This window comes from Olea europaea, chromosome 22 (genome assembly GCF_002742605.1).
Source record: "Olea europaea var. sylvestris chromosome 22, O_europaea_v1, whole genome shotgun sequence".
Classification (NCBI taxonomy): Eukaryota; Viridiplantae; Streptophyta; class Magnoliopsida; order Lamiales; family Oleaceae; genus Olea; species Olea europaea.
In genome coordinates, this window is record NC_036258.1 from 7,734,580 (window position 1) to 7,757,914 (window position 23,335).

The 23,335-nt window shown below is 33.7% G+C and overlaps 1 protein-coding gene across 4 annotated transcripts; it reads right to left on the reverse strand.

Annotated features, from left to right (window-relative positions):
* Positions 1-6,346: 6,346 nt before the first annotated feature.
* LOC111371592 (COP1-interacting protein 7-like) lies at positions 6,347-21,884 on the reverse strand. Of its 4 annotated transcripts, XM_022993656.1 has the most exons (15): positions 21,767-21,884; positions 21,521-21,679; positions 16,347-16,526; positions 15,116-15,236; positions 14,950-14,989; positions 14,548-14,600; positions 14,407-14,462; positions 13,503-13,655; positions 13,150-13,367; positions 10,269-11,845; positions 9,228-10,064; positions 8,123-8,522; positions 7,393-7,458; positions 7,216-7,298; positions 6,347-6,879 (listed from the first exon to the last, which is right to left on the reverse strand). In XM_022993656.1, exons 2-14 carry the CDS (start codon positions 21,595-21,597, stop codon positions 7,234-7,236), a joined length of 3,843 nt encoding a protein of 1,280 aa, XP_022849424.1. In that variant the 5' UTR covers positions 21,598-21,679; positions 21,767-21,884; the 3' UTR covers positions 6,347-6,879; positions 7,216-7,233. The 4 variants fall into 4 exon arrangements, with proteins under 4 accessions (XP_022849424.1, XP_022849425.1, XP_022849423.1 ...); XM_022993657.1 differs by lacking the exon at positions 7,393-7,458; XM_022993655.1 differs by lacking the exon at positions 6,347-6,879 and having other exon boundaries at positions 6,944-7,298.
* Positions 21,885-23,335: the final 1,451 nt, after the last annotated feature.

Below are 23,335 nucleotides of genomic sequence, written 5' to 3' on the forward strand. Positions count from 1 at the left end.
TAGGAAAAATTGCAGGACCTTTATATGGGAAAACTTCACCAAAAGGTCAAAGATACTTTAATATAGAAGATGTTAAACTAGTTCAAAAAATAAAAGAAAAATTAAAAGATTTACCTAAATTATCTATGCCATTAGAAACAGATTATTTGATTATTGAAACAGATGGTAGTATAACAGGATGGGGAGCAATACTTATTGCAAAACCCAACAAATATTCAGAAAAAGATACTGAAAAAATAGTAAGATATAATAGTGGAAATTATAAAGAAAAAGGTAATGTAAGTAGCATAGATTTAGAATTACTTGCAGTAAATTATGCATTAGATTCTTTTGAATTGTTTATTATTTCTAAAAAAGAAATCACTTTAAGAACAGACTATGAAGCAATTGTAAGTTTTGTTAATAAAATGAAACTAGAAAATAAAAGAAGTAATAGAAGGAGATGGTTAAATTTTATAGATAGAATTACTAATACTGGAATAGTAATTAATTTTGAACATATTAAAGGTAGTGATAATCAGATAGCAGATATTTTAAGTAGAATAATTAAAAATAAAGATTATGATTAACTATTTATTGCAGATGCAAAGACCAAGAGGTCCCAGACCAGGATTGCCAATTGTTGGCAGTTCAAGTTCTCAGACAAATATACTCCAGACTCATGATAAGTTAAGATTTGGTAATATAGAATTACTTTGTTTTCCTAATAGTAATATTAGTTTTAAGACACTTTCTCATATTTCAGTAACAAAGGCAGATAAATGTATTTTAGATAATTTATGGATTTCTTATAATAAAAACCCAAAAGACCAAAAATATTTTTTATCATGTTTAAATGCTCTTTCAGAACATTTTAGTCAAGATCATAAACAATTTAAATGTTATGTTGTTTTAAATGGAAGACTTCCAGGAATTTACCATACCTGGTTAGAAGTTTCAGACTGTATTAAGAATTTTCCAAATCCTCTTTACAAAGGATTTTACTCAATTTCAGAAGCATTAGAAGAATGTAGGAAATTTATTGGTTCAAATTATTTTATTGCTCCTTCTTTAAAAAATGTTTCAGATCAACCTTTAGATTATTCTTCAAGATTTTGTGATCATTGTGAATGTATGACAAAGAATTTTAAAATTTTAAATGAATCAAATCAGACTTTGCAACAAGAAAAATTAGCATTACAAAAGAAGATCTCTGATTTGGAGCAAGAGATTATTAATTTAAAAATTTTAAATCCTATCTCTCAGACAGAAGCAGGTACTATAGAGCCCAATAAATCTATAGCTAGTCCAGCTCAAACGGAAGCTGGTAAAGACTTTTCAAATCCGTTTATGGTTCTGGGCTTACCAAAAGCTCAACAGACTCAGAGGACTGTTGATTCCTCTACTTCTCAGACTCAACAGGCTGAAAATCCTGTTACAGAAAATAAAAATTTTTCTGAAGACCAGACACAGCAGACTGGAAATTCTATTATTAGACTTATAAGTCCAATGGACCTTAAACAGAAAAGCCCAATTAATTTTCCAGGATCATTCCAATCAGCTCAAGATCCAGACCAAATTTCTCAATCAGATATTAGAAAGATTAAAGAAATGTTTGAAAAGATTGAAGAAATTCAGCAACAAGTTAAACAAAGTACTACGAAGAAAAAGAAATTACAAATTAAAAAGAAAAATAAAGGAAAAAAGAAGATTGAACAAGACATAAATTTAGATGACTCCAAAGACAATAATTCAGAAGATAATCCAGAAGATCTTACTGATGGAGGAGATTCTTTAGACAGTATTGGCAGACACAATTATGCAACAAGATAAGAGATTTTTCAGACAGGTGTAAAGAATAAATCAGACAGCTGGAGAAAAGACAAGAAGTCTCTAGAAAAAGAATTTTTTGATTGAAGATTTTTGTCCAGACGTCAAGACTTTTGAAGATTTTTTACTATTTACTTTTTGAAAAATCTGTAAAAGAATCTTACTATTATATAAAGTAAGATTTGATAGGATAGCTTTTACTATTCTCTTTTTGACATTTTGAAAAAAGCAAAGATTCTTTGCTTTTAGATAATGTCTTTTTTACCTTTTCTCTACTATAAAAGGAGATCATTCTTTCATTTGTAAGAACACGGAAGAACATATATACAATACAAGTTTCTAATTCTCTAAAATATGTTCTGATTTTCCTTCTTTCCCGAAAGGGAAATTCTTAATTGTTCTTATTCTTAGATGAAATAATATCCCACAAAAATATTTATATTTTTAAACTACCGATGGATCATTCCGGTAGGTATGTTTTATATAGTTCTAAAGATATGGTGCTAATAATTAATATTAGTTCCAGATTTTATAAGAACATTTATTATTCATAAAATTTTTATGATTTTGTAAAGATTTTTATGTTTCATGCTGAGTATATGATAAGAGCATGTCTTAACTCCAAGTTTAAAGTTTAAAACTGTTTTTAAAATAAGCCCTGAGTGACCTCTCAAAGCGTAAAGGCCCAGTGGAGAGGCTAGGAGACGCATAGAAGAGGGAAAAGGATCACTGTTTTAAGAATTCTTGTTAAGGGAGTGCCAGTGGTGTCCTTATAAGAATGGAGTTAGGCCCAAGTTCATATATCTCAGATGGCATATTTCAAATTATGATAAAAAAAAAAAAAAAAAAAAAAAATGTGTGTGTATGTGTGTGCGCGCGCGCGAGCTCGCGCTATGTCCATATTCATGAATATGATAATAGAAATACACGGCAGTTACTGTCATTCTTTCTCTTTTTATTCATTTGTGTGTTTAATAATTATACACATAATGCATGTGAAAATATGTGAATATTTTATAATTTATATATGCAGTATATGTGTTGTGTGTGATGTGTGTGGCGCATGCGGTTTGGGTCGCGTATGTTTCTTTGGGGTGTGACCAGAAATTGTTTTATGCTATTTTTTTTAATTAGTTTACGCTTTATTTTTCACGATATAGATTCAAACTAATATGTTTTTGATTGTTTGTTTTTTTTTTTTTTTTTTTTTCCTTTTTTTAAATTTTTTTGTGTTAGGTAGAAGGTGACCTTAATTTATCTAAGAGAAAGCAACACAAGGAGTATCCAATCACTGAAGAAAAGGTCAATCACTTAAAACTTTTGAATATTCAGATAGAAGCAAATGATTCTACGTGTTCTTCGTTGAAAGATAAAATCAATCAACTGACATCTAAGTTGGACAAACTCTGTGATGAGCTTCAAACCCATCGGGAACAAAAAAGTATGCTTGAAACTCAAAAAGTTACATTGGAGAAATCACATGCTAGAGATGTCACTAGCATAACATCTATAAAACAGAAAAGGAAGAACCTTGAAGATAGATTCCTGCAAATGATTAATGGAGATTAATTTTACTCGAGTTGAGACTTTCTGGTTTTGTTTATGAACTTTGGTTCACATCATTTATATTTATATGACGAACTTTTCTTCTTCATGCTTCTTGTACGCATAATATTTTTTTACCGCAGAGAGAGATAAATAAATTGAATGAATTTAGCCTCCATTTGATAGACAATAATTTCCATGGAAAATGGAAATTAATTTCTATCTTCCACATTTGAGAATGTTTGATAGGCAAGAATTTCCATGGAATTCATTTTCCATGCTGCCCTCGCCTATTTTCCTTGAAATCATGGATTGGTTTTTCCACCTATATGGTGGGAAAGTGAATTCCTCGTTTCTTTTTTTTCTTTTTTTTTTTTACAATGGAAGTACATTCTAGGAACAATTGTAAAAGATGATATTCTTCAAATTGACAATTTTCATATAAAACAAAGCTAAACGAATAACAAAATATAGACAATTTTTGGATTTTATTTATTTATTTTTATTTTTTTTGGCAATGAAAACAAATTTTATCCCCAATACCAATAAATTTTATCCCTTTTATTGATAATTTTTGTGTAAAACAAAGTCAAATAAACACCAAAAAATACTTTTATTTCAACATTTTTTCACGTGAAAAATTATACTAATCAAACACAATAAATTGATAATTCCGAGAAAAACAATTTCTAAACAATTCAATTCCCTGAAATTCGTTTTCTTTCCACACAAATTATATCTTTACAATCAAATGAACCCTTATTGATTTTGACTGAACTTGATTTTATAATTTATTTAAGCTGCCTATGTATCTAAAAGGAATCAAGTTGAACATAGTTCATTAAAAGAACTCATCCTTTTTATTTTTTTATTTATTTTTTTTTGTTTATAGGGCCGTTCATAATTTATCCTTTTGTAGGCCAAAAGTAGAACGTTTTTTAAACAATGAAAAATTTGCAAAATAAATAACTTCAAGCGTAAAAACGCTTCAAGAATTTTTCATTAATAGGTCCAATGTGCGGTCCATCTTTGTCGATATCTTATATGCTCCATTGGTGAACGCATGGATAGCAAGGAATGCACCTCCTATTTAAGTTGGAACTTGCCTCCCATTTTTCTTGTAATTATGATTGGCCTGCATATCAAAGGTATTAGATCTTTAACTTGACATGATCTTAAAAGCACATTTTTGTTGAAAGACCTTGTCGTTCGAGCTTGATAACATTACAGGTGCATCTGTACCTCTAATCCCTTCTCATCCAAAACTTCTAGCTCTTCGAGTTGAACTTTCATCTGTTATCAAAGTTTCTTGGATGACAATTCGAAGTGACAAAGTTTGACATTCTAAAGGAAGTACAACTTCCCCTCCATACACCAAAGCATAAGGAGTAGCTTGTATTGAAATCTGATTAATAGTGCGATAAGTCCACAAGGCTTTACCAATTCATTCATGCCAATCTCTTTTCGATTTAAAAATAACCTTCTTTAGTAATCTGCACAAAGTTTTGTTGAATGCCAATGATAACTAGTTAGCTGCTGCATTATTTGAATATAACTTTGCACATAAATTGTTTATGTAGCTATTGCATAAGGTTTTCCATTATCGGTGATAATGTGCCCATAACCCTATATCGGTAAATGATCAGAATACAAATGAAATCCGGAATATTTATTTATTTTTACTTCTTTCAATGGTATAGCTTCAACCCACTTAGAGAAATAATCAATCTTAGCGATGATGTATCAATGCTCAACTGAAGACTTTGGAATTATAAGTCAAATTACATCAAGACCTCATGCATCAAATGACCAAGAAACTACTATTTGAAGCAATGGTTCCGAAGGCTGATGAATTAAATTTGCATGAACTTCGCAAACTTCACTTTTCTTTGTATAATCCATGAAATTCCGTACCATAGTTAGCTATCAATAGCCCATTCTTTTTATCCAAAAATAGAGTTTGGGTCCGAACTGATGAGCACCACATACATCATACTGGGCTTCTTCCATGACATGCGATGATTCATCGCTACTTAAGTATCAAGGGAAAATTCATCAAATGATTGTCATCAAGTGTATCCTTATAAATGATAAAGCCAGATGCACACCTCCTGATTTTTATCTTTGTCGTGAACTATCCGATAACTTTTGATGTTGACAAAAAAATTGATTATTGGTTATCTCCAATCATCATTTTCTTTATCAATGACTTCAACATTATTGTTTTCTTCCAAATTATCGGGCAACAATGACGAAAGAATCCTTCTTTGAGCAATTGATATGGGACAAGAAACCTGTTCATCCGACTTAGCTAAAACAACAATCCATTTAGCTAAGGTATCAACTTCTTTGTTTTCATTTCTAGGCACGAATTTGATCTTTACCGAATCTAACCGTTTCATAAGAATTGGTGCATATTCTTGATATGGCATCAAGATTGAATAATGGACTTCTTAAGAAACATACACATCTGGCAACTTAGGGGTGCAAGAATGTATTATACTTGTAACTTCTTGTCTTGATTGTTATTATGTGTCAGGTGCTCTACGTATGCACAAAAGTATGCATCGGAAAAAGGAATTCCAAAAGCTCAGAATTAGTTGTTGGATCTGAAAGGATAGATTCTGAAACCGTATTTCTTATCCTAGCAAGTGCTGGCATTTGGGAGGTAACAAGTAACAGCTTTAATCGAATAAATTGACGTTTATGTGAGATTTGTCTCATGTTGGAAATCAGGAAATTCTCTGAACTTGATCTATGTGTGAAATGATAAATCTAGGACACATAACAATGCACTAGCCAATCGACTACTCAGGTTGTGTAGCGGCTTGGACAGCCTGGGCCATGTTTGCCTCACAACCAGCACTACTTCAATCCCCTTACCAAACATGTCAAGGCTCAACTAACGATTAATTATCATCTCTTTCTTTGTGTTTGATCATTATTTCTATAGGTTATGAAGAACAAGGCTGTAAATCTGATAAGCCACATAGAAGACCCTCAAAAAGCAGCGGAATGCTTAGCAAATGAGAATTTGAAAAGTATGAGCAACACCATTATTTCTTGTCTTATCATTCGCTTCGATTAATACACCATGTTAATTATTGGTTATTGCTTAATCTTGCTCACCATGGTGCCAATTGTTAGTTGACACCTCTAATATACTAGGGAATAATTTTGGATATTAGAGCACAAAAAATTAAACATACTTTCCTGTTTTCCTGTCAGCCGTCCATGCATGAGCAGCCTGGCCAGGGTAAGTGCTTATCAATCAAATTAAGCTCTTGGTCTCAACTCTTTGTAGATTATTGCTAAAAGGGTGAATAATATTCAATATCTCAGTAATTTAGGACCTTCCCCCAAGATGCAATAACTGTCATACTTCTCAAGAGATTCTGTCCATTGACACAGTTTATGGCTGCAGGATAATGTTCACCATCATTTGACTATTAGATTAATTATTCTTGTTGCTGGCCATGTACACTTGAACTTGTTATCAATGAACTCATAATCCAGGCTGACCACCTAAATAATGATCTTAGTATCAGGAAATTCCAATGGAAGCTAGATATTGGCAACTAAAAAAAGATCAGCTAATGTGATAAGTAACAGTATACTTTCACCGAAATTTCACATCATTCAACCTTAAAATACAAAATAAAGCAATGATCAATGTGCAGTTCCAATGAATCCAACATGCCATGCATTTGATTCCAAGATCAGTTTTACGAACGTGCAAATATCCACTTTTAATTTTTGCAGCAGCATAAGTTGAAGTATTTTGACACAAGCTTAAAGGAAACTCAACAATTAACAAAGCACTAATGCATCTTTCGTCATGAGGAAACAGTAAGACCTCACCTCAACAGACTTGATACTCTACGAAGCTTGTTTCTTTTCACTTGACTTGCTCCAAAATGGCAATAAAGAGAAATGCCGAGATGCTGTAGCAAGGCAAAATAAATAAATGAGAACCCGATTTCCTTTATGTTACCAATAAAGATTATAATGAGCAAACTAGTTCACAAAAGCACTTACACTTTCGAGAAGCATTGCTCACAGCTGGGGTTTCATCTCGTGAGATTAGATTCTTCAATGAATCAACTGGAACAAAAAATATGTCAACAGGCAGACAATTTAAATTTTTAGTGACATCACCAAAGTCATCATTTTCCAAGCATGTTAAACATGAAGCGCGAGCATGTCTGTCCGGTAATTTTCCAAACAACCTAAATGTCCTAGAATCTCGAGAGTTTCGTAGGCTACATATTGGACTATTTTAATACCATGAAGAACAATGTATGAACTTTGTATTGTTTAATTAATTTCAGCATATGAAATTAATACTATAAATACAATATTGTCAATCCGCCTGAAAATGTGTATTGCGATGTCTGGTCATGTACTCTAATAATTGATATCATTTTCGACTTCCACCATCATCACCGTCAGCTGCAATTGACCTTTGTCAAATGCCAGCAACGGGTAACAGTAAAAGCACCATGGCTCGACTAGTGAAGGTGAAGGTCCTCCATCATTGGAGATTAACCAATTTGCTTATTGTATTTGAATGACCTAGAGAATGCCTTGGGCATGTATCAAAAAGATTGCCTATCAAACATATTTCTAGATTTAATAGAAGCTCAAAGAGGTCGATAGAATTGCAGCCACCATGGCTTATTAAGCAGAACCATGCATCTTTTAACTTTTGGTATTAAGTCTTATAATTTTCTGGTATTAGTCTTCAAGGTAGAAAATAGCAAATCACCTGCACTTGATGCAGCAGGATTTCTTGCATGATCACCCTTATCAAAACCATCAATACTTGCACCACCCGATTCCACACTGAAATCAACTGAAGCGGAAGAATGATTCTTCTTTCCAAACTTCAAAAGTCGTTTAAAACCTTTAGATGATTCCTTTATTGGAATCGAGTCTAGATTTTTTTCCAATCTGAGGGTTTTCACATCAGGAACACGGGCTATAGCAGTTTCTTCAACTCGCAATGCCATATCTGAGCTCGCTAAGGGTGCTTTGCCATAATTGGTCTTTCGAGTGCAGGGGTCTTCCAAAGAGGAGACCCGAGCATATGGAACCTGATAGGTTTTTTTGGCGGTGATGGCACTAGAAAACTTCGGAGGGTCCTTCTCCTTATTATTTATCTTCACCTGAAATTAGAGTATAGTATAGTGTCAAAAGCCCGATACAAAATTAGATCAAACCATATCCTGATTAAATGACTTAAATAAACTAAAAAGGTAAGGAATTCAAAGTCTCAATCACAGAAACTGTTCATATCTATAGACCGTCCAATAAATTTCCCATTAAGATTTACATCATGTTTTGCAAATGATAAGGAGTTTCAATTCCTTCCAAAAGTGAAGGAAGAGATTGAAGTAATGCATGGTCACATTTTTTAGATTTGCATTCAGCCAATCAACCTGTGTATGACAACCTAACATCTTAGCAATTGTATATGATACAATGAATAATTACGTAAACAGATCTAAGCATGTCTAGTATTATAATTACCTGCTTTGAAACCTAGATTAAGTTTATTCACAAACGCAACACACATTGAAGGAAAGATATGTTTTGTTGCATATTTTTAAATTCCTATTCTTCAAATACACTCAGTTGATGACAAGCCAGTATCATGCTTAACATCTGTATAAAAAACTCTTTTTTTTTTAAAGAATAGGTGTTTGCATTGTCTAGTCTTCTATTCTAATATTTATCTGCTTTCAAACATAAATCAAAGTATTAAGGAAGTGTGTTATATATGACATTTTAGAAAATGGTAAGAAAGAAATAGAGTCTAAACTACTCAGCTTATGCAAAATGGAAGAAAATCTCAGTTTTACACATCTTACTGAATTAGAATCTGATTGCTTTTGGGGTTGATTAGGTAAGGAATTTATATCAACTCCATCCATAGGCAAAGTTGGTGCACATATAGAAGTTAGCTCAGACATGATGTCACTATTCTCTCCCCTGTCATGATCATCCAACCTCTGATCACGTATGCTCATCTTTCCCCCTGATGAATGTAAAGCAGGAATAGAAGGCTTCTCATGCTCTAGCATCACAATAGTTTTCTCAATTATTGGGTTGTCATCTATATTATTTCGATGTGCTATACTGCATTCTTTCACATTTAGTTCAGCATTTTTAGAGAATGCAGAAGGCTTTACTCCATTCAATTGAAGCGTGCCCTTGACCACTGATTTGTTCTGGCCTATGTTCACAGGTGCTTTTTCTGTTTTGATTTTTACTTCAGGTGGAGTTTCAGCTTTATCATTATTAAGGTTTATAACTGCAGATATTTTGTTCCTCTCAGGCCCCATGGACAGCTTTCTCTTGGATACTGCTTCAGCACTTCGGGCTTTCATCGAAGTAACAGGATAAGTGCTGATTATTTTGGGCTCTGATAATCTTCTAATCCGATCCATAGAGGCCGTAGAGGCTTTTTGTGACTCACTGGATCCAATTGAAGTTCTGACTTTGGATCTCTGCAAGGGTGATGATGACCCAGGTTCCGAATCACTAAATTTGGATCCTCTGTTAGTGATGGGAGTAAGTTTTGATGGCAATTTCTTTGTTTGAGGTGAGGGTAGTGATGATTTGGCAGAGGTGGAACTTCCTCTAGATGCAATTCTCTTTTGTCTCTCCAGCTTTAGAGCTTCAAGGCGCTTTAGTTCTGCTTCTTCCTGTGAACAAATGATCTTTAGAGCACGGAAGTTCATTTTAAAAGATAAACTAATTAGTTGATATGCAGATGAAACACCAAATCTTGATTCAGTGTTTTTATATCTCAACAGATCCAATGAGTCGTTCTCTTTTGTATCTCATTTTTGTTTAGCGGTGAATCAGTGCTTCAGCATATTAAGAACATAAAAAAGAGCCCAATGTACCTTCTCTTTCTTCATTTTCTGGAGATCAGCTTTGAAGGATCTCAACTCTTTGGCACGTGCTCGTGCATCTTCTAAAGGATTTATTTTTGATTGTTTTTCCTTCCTTATAGGTCCTCCAGTTCTCTGCTTATTCAGAGAGTCTGAAGGAACCTTCGATCTCCTATCCTTGTCTGATTTTTTTAATCCTCCCTTGACATCAACCACTCCTTTTTTCCTTTTCTCCTCTGAAGTAGAACCTTCCGTGCATACCTGCATTTCATAGTCCAGAGCAGGGTCATATCCACTGGACCTCTTTTCCGTGCCACGTTCAGGCATCAAGTTCAAATCATCAGGCTCATAATTGACTTGGTTCCTCATTCGGCTAGAAATGCTTTCTGATTTCTTATGTTTTGATGGAATCTCAGGATCTAACTCAATAACAGTTCTCTTCCCTACTCCATCTTGATCTATTGACATTGACCTATATGGTACTAAAAAAGTTTCATCAGCCATACCAGACGATGACTCTTTATTCTTCTTATTGACTGCACGCTCATAACCATCCACAGCTAATGGCTCTGATGACTTCAATTGGTTCCCTCGACTACGTATCATAAAACTATCACCCATTGTTTTAGACGGAACTCTCCTTCCATTTGTTTCCATGAATTGCATATTCATTTGATCTTCATATCCTCTGGAATCATTATTTCCTCCACATAAAAGCAATTCATCATTCGATCCCATGGGCCTGGATGACATACTTCCACCAATTTTGTGGATTCCATTCATCCTAGTATCTTGTGTTTCTCCTGTTTCTCGTCCAGCAAGAGCCAGTTGGTCGTGGCTGAAATTATTTGCTTGTCTACTTATTTTAACATCTTTTTCCATTGCAAACAGGCCCTCATTAGAGGTATGAGTACCTTCATTAGCTCCCCTAAGTAAACATTTTTGAAATGCTTGCCAGTGTCCATCATCATTTTCTTTTCTGGAATGTAAGACATGGTCATTTAAATTTGGTTCATCCTTTGATTTCAAATGGCTCACTTTTCTGGTCGGATGTCTCGAACTCTTCTTATGTATTACATCAAGACCTTCAGCCTCAAACTCAGCATTTTCTAAATCAGTATCTGAATCTGCACTGGATTCACTATCAGATTTTGTCACTTCAGAAGTGATGTAATTGATGTTCCGAATGACAACCATGCCTGATTGTTTTTTAACAGATCTTCCAGCCTTTTTCTGTGCTTCACAACTGTGTGAAATTTCCATACCATCCTGTGATCTTATCCTGTCACTCTCCCACGTCTCTGACTTGGTATTGCTATCTTTACCATCAATGGGCTGCCTCTTTTGCCCTGTTGGATGACCAGCAAGTGGGGAATGCTCCATTGGTGAGGGAGGTGGCTGATAAAACGGGCCATTTCCAATATAGGCCTGATAGTACGGCATTCCTTGAACAGGGTATGCTTGAAGAAATGGTGGAGCACCAGGTGGAGCATGCACATGCCATGGAGGAAACATCAGATGAGGATACTGTCCTTGAACATGTTTTTCTTGACCATTAGGAATTGGGCAGTCTGCCGGAGACCTTTCATCTGGAAAAAAATTGAACATGATATGTCTGCTATCTCCCCGGAGAAAGAAAAAATGATATAGACAAACCCCATGCAGTTAGAAAATAAATAGAGGCCAGAACAATTAGAATACAGTATGAATTTTGTAGGGAAAAAACATTTTAGCATTTGTAATCACATTTACGTATTAGAAGACAACTGAAAGACTCGCTAATTTGTATCACACTACAGCTTGACATATGACCACTTGTAAGCAACAAAGAGACAGTTCGTTTGGTACTGTTATATGCCTTTCATGGATGACCATAAACATTGGTCATAAGTTTGCTATTCATCTGTGGAGATCATTAGTAACAACTAACAACCAATATGTTGGACGCATTAGAAGTGACAACCCTACCAGATCTGTGATTTGCAGGGCAAGTGTTTGGCAGCTAATTTCCACAGAAAGCCAATTCCCTACCACTAAAAGAAAAAAATAATAATAATAAAGAAAACTCTCACTGACATTGAATATAAATGTCACTTCATGAAATTGAAATGGGAATGCCAGCCTTAAAGAAAATTATGATATGATAATTGTTGGAAAAGAATTTATATCTGGCCAATTTGGAGCTAATACTTGAGTGGGTCCCATAAACCAATTTTGGGGGAACCAAGGTCGAGTATCTTCTCTGCAAGAAGATGTTTGTATTTGTTTAATCAAAACTGTTTGCAGTTGAATGAGAAATTAAGTCTAATTAGTGCCTATTTAAATAGAAAAATGGAAGTTTAAATTAGAGAGAAGATGGAGAAAATATTGGTGCATTTATGGGATAATTTAGGTCTGCAAAACTTATTCCTTTTTATATCCCACTTAGTTGAAATATGGTGTATTTATAGGATAATTAGGTCCAGCTTCCTCTTTGACACGAGGCAGGCAACACTATCAACTTCTCCTTGAAAGCCCACTTAACTGGGATCTGATCCCACACCTATGGTTATCCTTAGAGGTCCAAATTCGATAACCAGTGATTAATTTGATCCTCACACAAAAATTAGTACCTTGGATCATAAACTCCAAGAAATAGATCCTAAATAGATTTCTTCCAACCAGTACATCTAAAATAAAAGACTATCAATTTCACTCTTATACTTGTAAATTAAAGGCCAAATCAGTCTGCTGCATCAAGCACTCATGTAAATGAAAGCAAATACGAACGATTTTGAAGCAATTCAGAAGATATAACTGAAAGATGGAGCAATATTATGGCTCTGTTGAAATGTTGATATCCCAAGCAGAAAAAAGAGTAATTTAATGACCTTAGAAACACTTGTTCTCTTACCAATGTTAATGTCTGAGACAGATTTTCCATTATTCTCCAAGATCATGTCATGGTTAAAGTCATTATTGGTGGTGGTCGCAGAAGAAAGAATAGCACTAGATGCATTCATTACTGAGAAGTCTGATCGAGCAGACATTGCCTCCGCTGCTTCAATTTCAAGCCATTGCCCATTTTCATGCTTTCTCTTCCACAGCTCCAAGAACCTTGAGCATGCTTCCCTGTCATATGGATAGAACTCATAGTTAGAAAGTTTGTCAAAATAAAGTTGCAAGTAGCCCTCGAGAATTACAAGGATTATCCTCGAAATAATATATGGGGAGGGAGCTTGAAGCAGAAGAAGAATTCACGCTTACATTAAACGTGAGGCTCCAAAGCACTCAGCAAATGACAGAAGTGGTGCCATGTGATCAATATCAAACCCTGCTGCTACAGCTTGTGCAAAAGCCATGCCTTGTTCTTTTTGTAGCGCTGTTTTACGGGTCCCAAGGACTTTCAAAAGTTGGACTCTGGTTCACCATATGATGAAATGCAATCAGGTTAAGCTCTTAAAAAAAATTTCTTGATATTGTTTCTTTTCTTAAACTTTCTCTAATTTCATTGGCCATATTGATCTTGAATATCAAATCAAATATTTGCAGAAGACGCATGAGAGAGAAATCACCAAAACCATAAAAATTTACAAGTGAATCATCAGATATCCAAGAGAATTGCTATGTAACAATCCAGTTGATTTTAGGATGGGATATGTGCAGTGAAGTGTAGTTGAGGCATCAAATGAATATTTTTGTGCATGGATCATAACCACAAGGATGATAAACAGAAAAGTAGCACACACAAAAAGCAAGTCCCCAAAGAAATATGGTTTATAAATAAATGTCTAACTAATATAAGTAGAAGGGTAAATTGCTTACGAGAAAAAACTGAAATATAGATAAAGTAGAACAGCGACATATTGATATCTTAGTGAGGGCTTGCCAAACATACTAAAGGAGAAATAAAATAGAACAGCCAATCTACGTTGCTACACATTATCTCATCTAGGACAATAGTTTCCACTGCATATCCTATGGCCTTTTCTCAGAATTTCGCAATTTATATTCTAATGTCTCACTTCCCAAAAAAAAAAAAATGATGTACAACTTCCAGATCAAACGATAATTTTCGAAGGATTAAGAAGTGCAATCACAAACACAAGTAATTCCTCCGGGAATGTAAATATTTACAAAGGAAATCCTATTTTAGCACTACAGTACATACTTCGAATTTTCTTCCTGTGATGACGACCCCTTTGCTTCTGATGTTTGTGAACCAGGCTGTCAGAAAACGGAAAGGAAGTGTGAGAAAATGCAATGTCCAAATAAATGCAACAAAGAAATATGATGTTGAAAACCTATTCACCTTGTAGAGGATGATTGCTTTTTCCTCATTTGAAACAGCCGTTGATTCATTACCTGCCAAAAAGAACTCAGTATTAATAGTTTGAGTCATCGTTTACCATCAGTCAACAAAAGGGAGCAAGACAAATCGGCAAAAAGGAAGGAAGAAGAACAGCTAATAGGTAACACAGAATGTCAATTTCCAATAATGGTGTCCCTCCTCATGAACCTATAACATTTAGCTTCTAGATTGAAATTAATACCAAAAAACAGCAAGAATGGAGTAGAAATCTAACATGTAAGTAAACATTTTACTGTATCAAGAACGTATGTTTGAAGGAGGAATTAGTATACTGTATACAAATGCAAATAGTCCCTTTTGTACATTTTACATCAAAATATACAAATGGAATGTAGGTTGTACCTTCAAAGCTTCCCAATGGTTTTCGTTGATGGTATTCCACCTGTCAATGTCAAGAAAACATTAAAGGAAAAACCCCATTAAAATGGTGTTTTGTTAAGTATAAAACAATTATTCCAGTGGATAGTAATAACAGTATAGAACAATTATTCAAGTGGATAGTAATTACAGTGCTGTGCCCAATGTCATTACTGCTTTGTATGGCAATTGCCTCCTCAAGTTGTATGATCTGCGTTTCTATGGTGTACACGCGTTCCAAGATCTCCGGAGTGCTCACAAAACGAACAAACCTATTAAAAGTAGCAAAGATTATATCCTTTTGTTCACTACGCTTTAGCTTAAAGACAAGATGCAGAACACTGCTCCTCAAACTTAGAAGCATTGATGACAACACAGTTTCCTTTATTTATAGGGATTTTATAAGTTAAAGAATTATCCCACAAGAAGAAATAATGCTCAACTAAGCCAATTGAATTAGAGTGCAATAAAGTAACTGAATCGAGGAAATACAAATCAGTAAAATCACATTACATATTCCATTTTGAGTATGGATTATGAGTTGGCAAGTTAGTAATGTTTATCTAAGCCCTTGTTTCTATGTATTTATAATTTGAATTGATTCTAATCTATTCTCAAATAATGGCTTTTTCCAGATAATTATATATCAGGCTCATATTTACACAAGTGAATTTCATTCCAATAGCATAGAATGAGATTATTTTATGTAATGAAGAACATCGCGAATTTTCATATTACTGATTTGAACAAAGTAGGTAAAAACAACAATCTACAATTTTGAGGATAGTTAAGCACATGACTAAAATAATTTCAGCAGTTAAGCCAACTGGCAGCTTTTCAAGAAAACATCCAAATTTAGACTATATATGGCTCATGTTTATAAATTGTTTATAAGCAATCAAGTCGCTTAATATCCACACATTTGAGGCATCCACTAGTACTGCCACTTATTCACCACTCAATTCTATCTGTTTATTTTGATAGGAATTCTATCTGTTTATAATTTAAACCTTTTATTAACACTTCCAAAACATGGTATAGTGATATAAAGGAATACATCAAAAACTCTTAACCCACAGCAAAACATATCAGTCAACTTCAAGATAAAAATGTAAATCTACTAAAAACATTTGCACCAGCACTAAGCAATATTAACTCAACATTTTCAGCAAAAACAGAGCGTAACTCATCATTTTGCCAGCATTCTAGAATCTCACCACCATGGTTTCCCAAAGAAGCCAAAGACATGGCACCATGAAGACAGTTAGATCGCACATAAATACGAGCTAATTGACTTTAACTACATAGAAAAATGCCAGAACTCAGCAGATGAATTTGCTACAATAGATACACAACCTGATATGACATACAAGTATACAAACCTTTCCAGAGTGGCCTTTGTAAACCATGCTACATCACTGTTGGGTCCTGGTTCGAGCAAAAGTGTATAACCACCCTTAGCATTCTGATCTTGAGCAGTTTTCAAGTGGGCAAGAAAAGGATTTAGCAATCCTGAAGCAATTTTCTCTTTCTTATCATTTGATATGATAATCAAATCACACCTGAGGATTTAAAGTTCATATGGCTGGCATTATAAATTAACTAGTCGAAACTAAATTTTCTCTGTATAGCATCACTAAAAATGCATAAATCATAGTATTAATATTCAAAATAAATAATAAAAAAAGATTAAGGCTCTTCATATTTTCCAGAACAACTAAAGGAATTTAAAAATAACTTGGTTCAAGATGGGTTGCATCGCTAGTACATTTTTTAAGATTGTTCATTATTTCACTTTCTTTTTGTAGCACCATTGGATAAACAAATTTATAGACAACCGTACTATTTTGTTCGGATTCCCTTAATTTTAATTTAGAAGTCAAGTAGAAATCCCGTAATTTTGGGATCATTAATTATGGAATTGTTGTAACTGTGTATAAGGTATAATTGGTGATTAGATAGGAAAAAATTTATTTCTTTAATTAGGTGATTATATTTTTTTATTCATTTCATCTTACTGTAATATAAATTAAGGTGTAAAGTTGTAAAGAAATTATTGTGAAAATAGAAAATATTTCCTCTCATTTCTGAGTTTATGGTATAAGAGCACGGGTTAGCCTAAAACCCGACAATCCATGGTGGACAAAACTATCAACAGCAAAGACTCCACCATCTCCAATTCAACAACTGGCGAAACCGAATCAGTCCCCACCAACTCACAGTAGAAAAACTCAATGGGAAAAATCACGAAGAGTGGGCCCAGTCAATTAAACTAGTGATCAATGGAAAAGGTAATATATGATACCTTACAAGCGAGACAAAGTAATCCACATAGGCAAACCTTCGAAAACAATGGAAATCTGAAAACTCCATGGTGATGGCATGATCGTTGAATTCAATGAAGCCTTCAATCGGTAAAACTTAACTGTTCATGCCGACCGCAAAAGACATATGGGAAGCTACCCGAGACATGTATTCTGACACCGAAGATTCATCCCAAATCTTCGAAATTAAAATCAAGTTGTGGCAAATGAAGCAAGGGGAGAAGGAAGCTACCAAGACAAAATACAAGAAACCACAGCTATCAAGCGACAATTGACTCCACTGAAATAAAAAATCACACGCCCAGCGATGCATTCAACTCTGAACAGTTGAAACAACTCTTCAAAATGTTCTCCAACTTCCAAACAAATATCCACTCAAGTTCATTAACCCACAAAGGTAATTTCTTTGGAGCTATAAACATTATCTCATTCGCTAAAGTGCCATGGATTATTGACTCAGGTGCGTCCGATCATATGATGGACTCTTACAATCTGTTTACACATACTCAACATGTGCTAGCAATCTTAAAGTAAAAATTGCAGATGACTCTCTCTCTCCAATAGCTAGAAAATAGAGTATTCGAATATCTAAAACTATAACGCTCGCAACATGTTCTTCACGTTCGAAACCTATTCTACAGCTTATTGTCCATTAGCCAATTGACTAAAAATTCAAATTGTTCTGCTAATTTTTTCTTTCTCACTGTGTATTTCAGGACCTATCATGAGGAAGACGATTGACGGTGCTAAAGAGTGTGAATGACTCTACTGCTTTGACAAGAATGATGTGAGTAAACATCAATTTATTAGTTGTGATTCTGCATTTACTCCTAAGGATAGTAAAGATGCAATTTGATTTTCAATGTAAAATGTGTGAACTTGCAAAGCATCACCGTACTTCATTTCCAAAATCCACATATAAATCGTCAAAACTATTCACCATGGGACCTTCATGAATCTTTAATCGCATCTATACAAAATGGTTTGTCACGTTTATCGACGACCATACTTGAATTTATTGGGTCTACATGTTAAAAGAAAAAATTCGATGTTAATTCAGTATTTATTGACTTCCATTCAATGGTACACACTCAACTCCAAATACAAATCCAAATTCTGTGCACAGATAATGGCTCAGAATATTTCAACAATACTCTTAAAACCTACCTTCAAGAAAATGGGAATATCCATCAAAGTTCATGTGTCGATACTCCTCAACAAAATGGGGTTACTGAACGAAAAAATAGACATCTTCTTGAGTTTGCTTGTGCCCTAGTGTTCACTACAAATATGCCTAAGATATTCCGAGACGATGCCATTTTAAAATCAGCTTATCTCATAAACAAAATGCCTAGTTGCATCCTCAACTTCAAATCTCCTATCCAAAAACTCCAAGAATCCTTCCCTACCTCTAGCCTTAGCTTAAACTTACCTTCAAAAGTGTTTAGATGTACTAGCATTGTTCCTATGCATTCTCATCATCAAAATAAACTTGAACCCCATGCACTCAAATGTGTATTCATTGGATACTCACCTACGCAAAAGGGATATAAATGTTATGACCCAAGCACAAAAAAGGCATTTGTTAGCCTTGACGTCACCTTCCTTGAAGAAAGCCCTCATTTCCAAAAATCATCTCTTAAGGGGAAGAGACCGTGTGAAGACCAGTTCTTGGAAATCTCTCTCCATTCCACCTATAATACCAATACCACCTAGTTCTAATATGTCACTTACAGAGGACAACTTGAATTCAGGAGGGCAAAGAGATCAACAAGACAGAGCTAAAATTTACTCAAGAAGGCCAAAATTAAAGGATAACAAAACCCCCCACCAAAATTGGTGGTAGCTCTAGTTCCCCATGAACCCATGTCGGAATCACTTGACATTAACCTAACTATTACCCTCAGGAAACCAACTAGATCATGTACTTTACTCTAGAAGGCCAAAATTAAAAGATAACAAAACCCCCCACCACAATTGGTGGTAGCTCTAGTTCCCCATGAACCCACGTCGGAATCACCTGACATTAACCTAACTATTACCCCCAGGAAACCAACTAGATCATGTACTCTTCATCCTATCTCAAAATTCATAGCTTATGAAATCTTATCTTCAGGATTTCGAACCTTTGTCTCCAACGTAGATAGTACAAAAATCCCAAGAAATATCCAAGAAGCATTGGAAATCCCTAAATGGAGAGAAACCGTGATGGAAGAAATAAGAGCATTAGACACAAATGAACATGGGATATAATGGAGCTACCAAAAAGAAAGAGACTTGTTGGGTGCAAATGGGTATTTAATGTAAAATACAAAGCAGATTGGACAATAGAACAGTAAAAAGATCGTCTAGTTGCAAAGGTATACACTTGGACTTATGGAATCGATTACATAGAGACATTTGCACCTGTAGCAAAATTGAATACAAGTCGAGTTCTCTTATCACTAGCAGCAAATTTGGATTGGCTACTCCAATAGCTTGATATCAAAAATGCATTTCTAAATGAGGAGTTAGAGGAAGAAGTTTTTATGCCACTACCACCATGTTTTTGTAAAAGAAATGAAGAAAACAAGGTATGCAAACTAAAAAGGTCTCCATAACGGCCCCAAACAGTCATCAAGAGCATTGTTTGATAAATTTGCAAATGTGTTGAAGAATCAGGAATATCGATACGCGCAGTCGGATCATACTATGTTCTTTACAATATTTGAAGATGGAACAAAGACTATTCTGATCGTAAATGTTGATGATATAAACCTCACCGATGACAACACAGTTGAGTTAGAAAGAGTAAAACGAAGCATAACCACAGAATTTGAAGTAAAATATCTGGGACAGCTATGATACTTTTTAGGAATGGAAGTAGCCAAATCAAGTAAGCGTATCAATGTTTCACAACAAAAATATATCCTAGATCTCTTAACTGAAACGGCATGCCTGGGTGTAAACCGAGTAACACTCCCGTAAATGTAGGAAGGAAGACAAACAATATGAGAGAATTAGTTAAAAAAGACAGGTATCAATAACTGGTTGGGAAACTAATCTATCACACACCAGACCAGACATTGCATTTGCAGTTAGTGCGGCGAGTCAGCACATGCATTCTCTGAAGGAAACTCATTTAGAACCAATCTACAGGATTGTGAGATACCTCAAAGCTCTCCTGGAAAATGATTGTTTTTCAAGAAAAATGAAAAGAGAGAAGTAGAAATATTCACGAATGCTGATTGAGCAAGATCAATAGAAGATAGGAGATCAAATACAGGTCATTGTTCCTTCATAAGAGGAAATTTGATAACATGGAGAAGTAAAAAGCAGAACGTAGTAGCTAGTAGTGCTAAAGCAAAATTCAAAGCAACAACACTGGGAATATGTGAAGGACTGTGGCTAAAGAAACTTTAAAATGAACTACAAGTTACAATAAAATTCTCAATTAAACTCTACTATGATAATTAAGCTGTGATCAACATTCATTGAATCCAATTCAACATGATCGAACCAAACATGTAGAAGGTTGACAAAACACGTCATCAATGAGAAAGTCGAAGATGGAACTATATGCATAACCTACGTCCCTACCAAAGAACAAATGACAGATGTATTCATTAAAGGGCTACATAGACAACATTTCAACAATTTTTTCTGCAAGTTAGATATGGTCAATATTTACGATTCAACTTGAGGAGAGTGTAGAAATCCCGTAATTAAGGGATCATTAATTATGGAGTTGTTGTAACTATTATATGGTATAATTGGTGATTAGATAGGAAATAATTAATTTCTATAATTAGGTGATTATATTCCTTTTTTCTTTCATCTTATTGTATTATAAGTTAAGGTGTTAATTAATGTGAAAATAGAAAATATTTCTTCTCATTCATGTAAGTCATTCCAAGAACACAATACAATTCATTAACATTGAATATCAAAGTTAACATATTATTGGGGGGAAAATATCAACCAATGGAATATCAACAATCAAATATTCCCACATGAGAAATCAAAATCCATTAAATTGAAATCATGCAAACAAATCACAAACAACAATAGACAAAAATAATAAACTAAACAGCGAAAAACCTAAAGTAAAAGATCAACATTATCAAATCATTCACGCTCAACTTCATATCACTAGAAACAAACACACCACGCATACATCAACACACATGCAAATCCAGTATGAAAAAACAAAAATCAAATCGTTTGAAAATTCCAATTAACATGATATTTACCGGGTTCGAGTTGGAGTGAGCTGAAAAACAGCCGAGCTGAGCCGAGTACTCGGCTTCATTTTTTCTCCCAACCTCATTCAATGAGCTGGAAACACATACTTCAGATCTCGGAGAGAACAAGGCTTAAAACTAAATTAATTAACTAATCATCAAATAAACCTGTAAAATCGAGATATAGTAAGTAACCGATAAAACAGCTTTTATATATATTAAAAAAAAGGAAAGAAAATGAAGAAGAAATGGAACCTTAGTGGAGTAGAAAAAGAGCTCACAGGCTTTTGGTTCAGAGCCTGCACATGTATGTATATAATATACGTACAACATTGTGTATGTATATGCAGAGAGAGCGCCCCCGTGTCGTGTGACTTTGGATACTGTACGGAGAGAGCAATTCTGACAAAAAACATCAAAATTATACAACAATTTTGGAAATTTGCATCTATGTTCCCCAAACCTTCGCGCAAGTTTCACTTGGGTCTCCATTTATTTTTTAAGTAAATAAATTCTTTTTTATATAGATATTTATCAAAATTTTAGTTAACAAGTCATATGCAGTTTCACTAGGGTCTCCATTTATTTTTTTTAAGTAGAAGTAATTATTCTTCCTCCCTGAATTACAGTAACGAGCAATTGTCATTGGAATGATTACCTTAACCATAAGTATTGAAAAGAATTCCCTTCATTAAAGTGCCCTTGTTAACGAAATTTTATATCCTATACGATCTAAATTGAAAGTTTGAGTATCTCAAAACAAAAAGAAAATTGAATGGGAACAATTTGAATTGGCATGAAAGTTTGGGGACTCCAAGTGCAAATTTTTGATTCAATAAAACGTCTTTGAAAATAGCCCGAGGTAATTTAAGGGAAATTGAAGGTCAATATAGGAAATTTGAGCTGGAAGTGGAAAAGCTGTACCCAATTAAGAAGACAGAAAATTCTAATATCTCACTTTTTACATTTTTAAGTCATTTAAGCCAAAATAGCCTAGTTTAGGAAGAATTTATAAATAGTTCAGTTTATAAAAATGGATTAAATTCATTAATGACAACTCAACTTTCTATTTAATGTCGTCGTCATCATCTTATTTTATTTTATTTTACCATGATTATTCAATTTTATATTTAGTATTACCATAGCCACTCCATTTGATTTTATTTCATCATAACCACTCAATTTCATATAATATTTCACCATGATCACCTAATTTTATATAACGTTTCACCATGACCAATCATTTTCTTTTCACAATTTTCACTACTTTTAAAAGGGATAAATTGGTAAATTTACATTATATATATAGAATAAATTTAAAAAATAATAAAATATTAAAAACTTATTTTAAAAATAAAATAAATTTTTAAAAAAACTTTACTTAAGATAATATAATAAAAACTAATTTTTAAAAAAAGTTAGTAAAAAAATAAAATAAAACAAAAACTTATTTAAAAAACTTATTTTTAGAACAATGTCAATTAGAAAAATCAGATAAAAAGTTATTTTAAAAAAATGTTCCTTAAAAAATTAAATAAAATAAAAGGTTATTTTAAATAATTAAAACAAAATAAAAACTTTTTTTTAAAAAAAGTGTTTTTAAATTTAAAAAAAACTTTTATTTTTTTCCTAAATTTATTTTATATACATAATACAAAGTTATCATTTTATCTCTTTTAAAATTAATAAAAATGTTAAAAAGAAATTGGGTGCCACAATGAAACAAAATCAAATTGGGTAACAATAGTGACACTAAGGCCCTGTTGAATCCCCAAATTCTGGATAATATGTATTATAAAATAGTGATTTTTAGAAATTGTATAG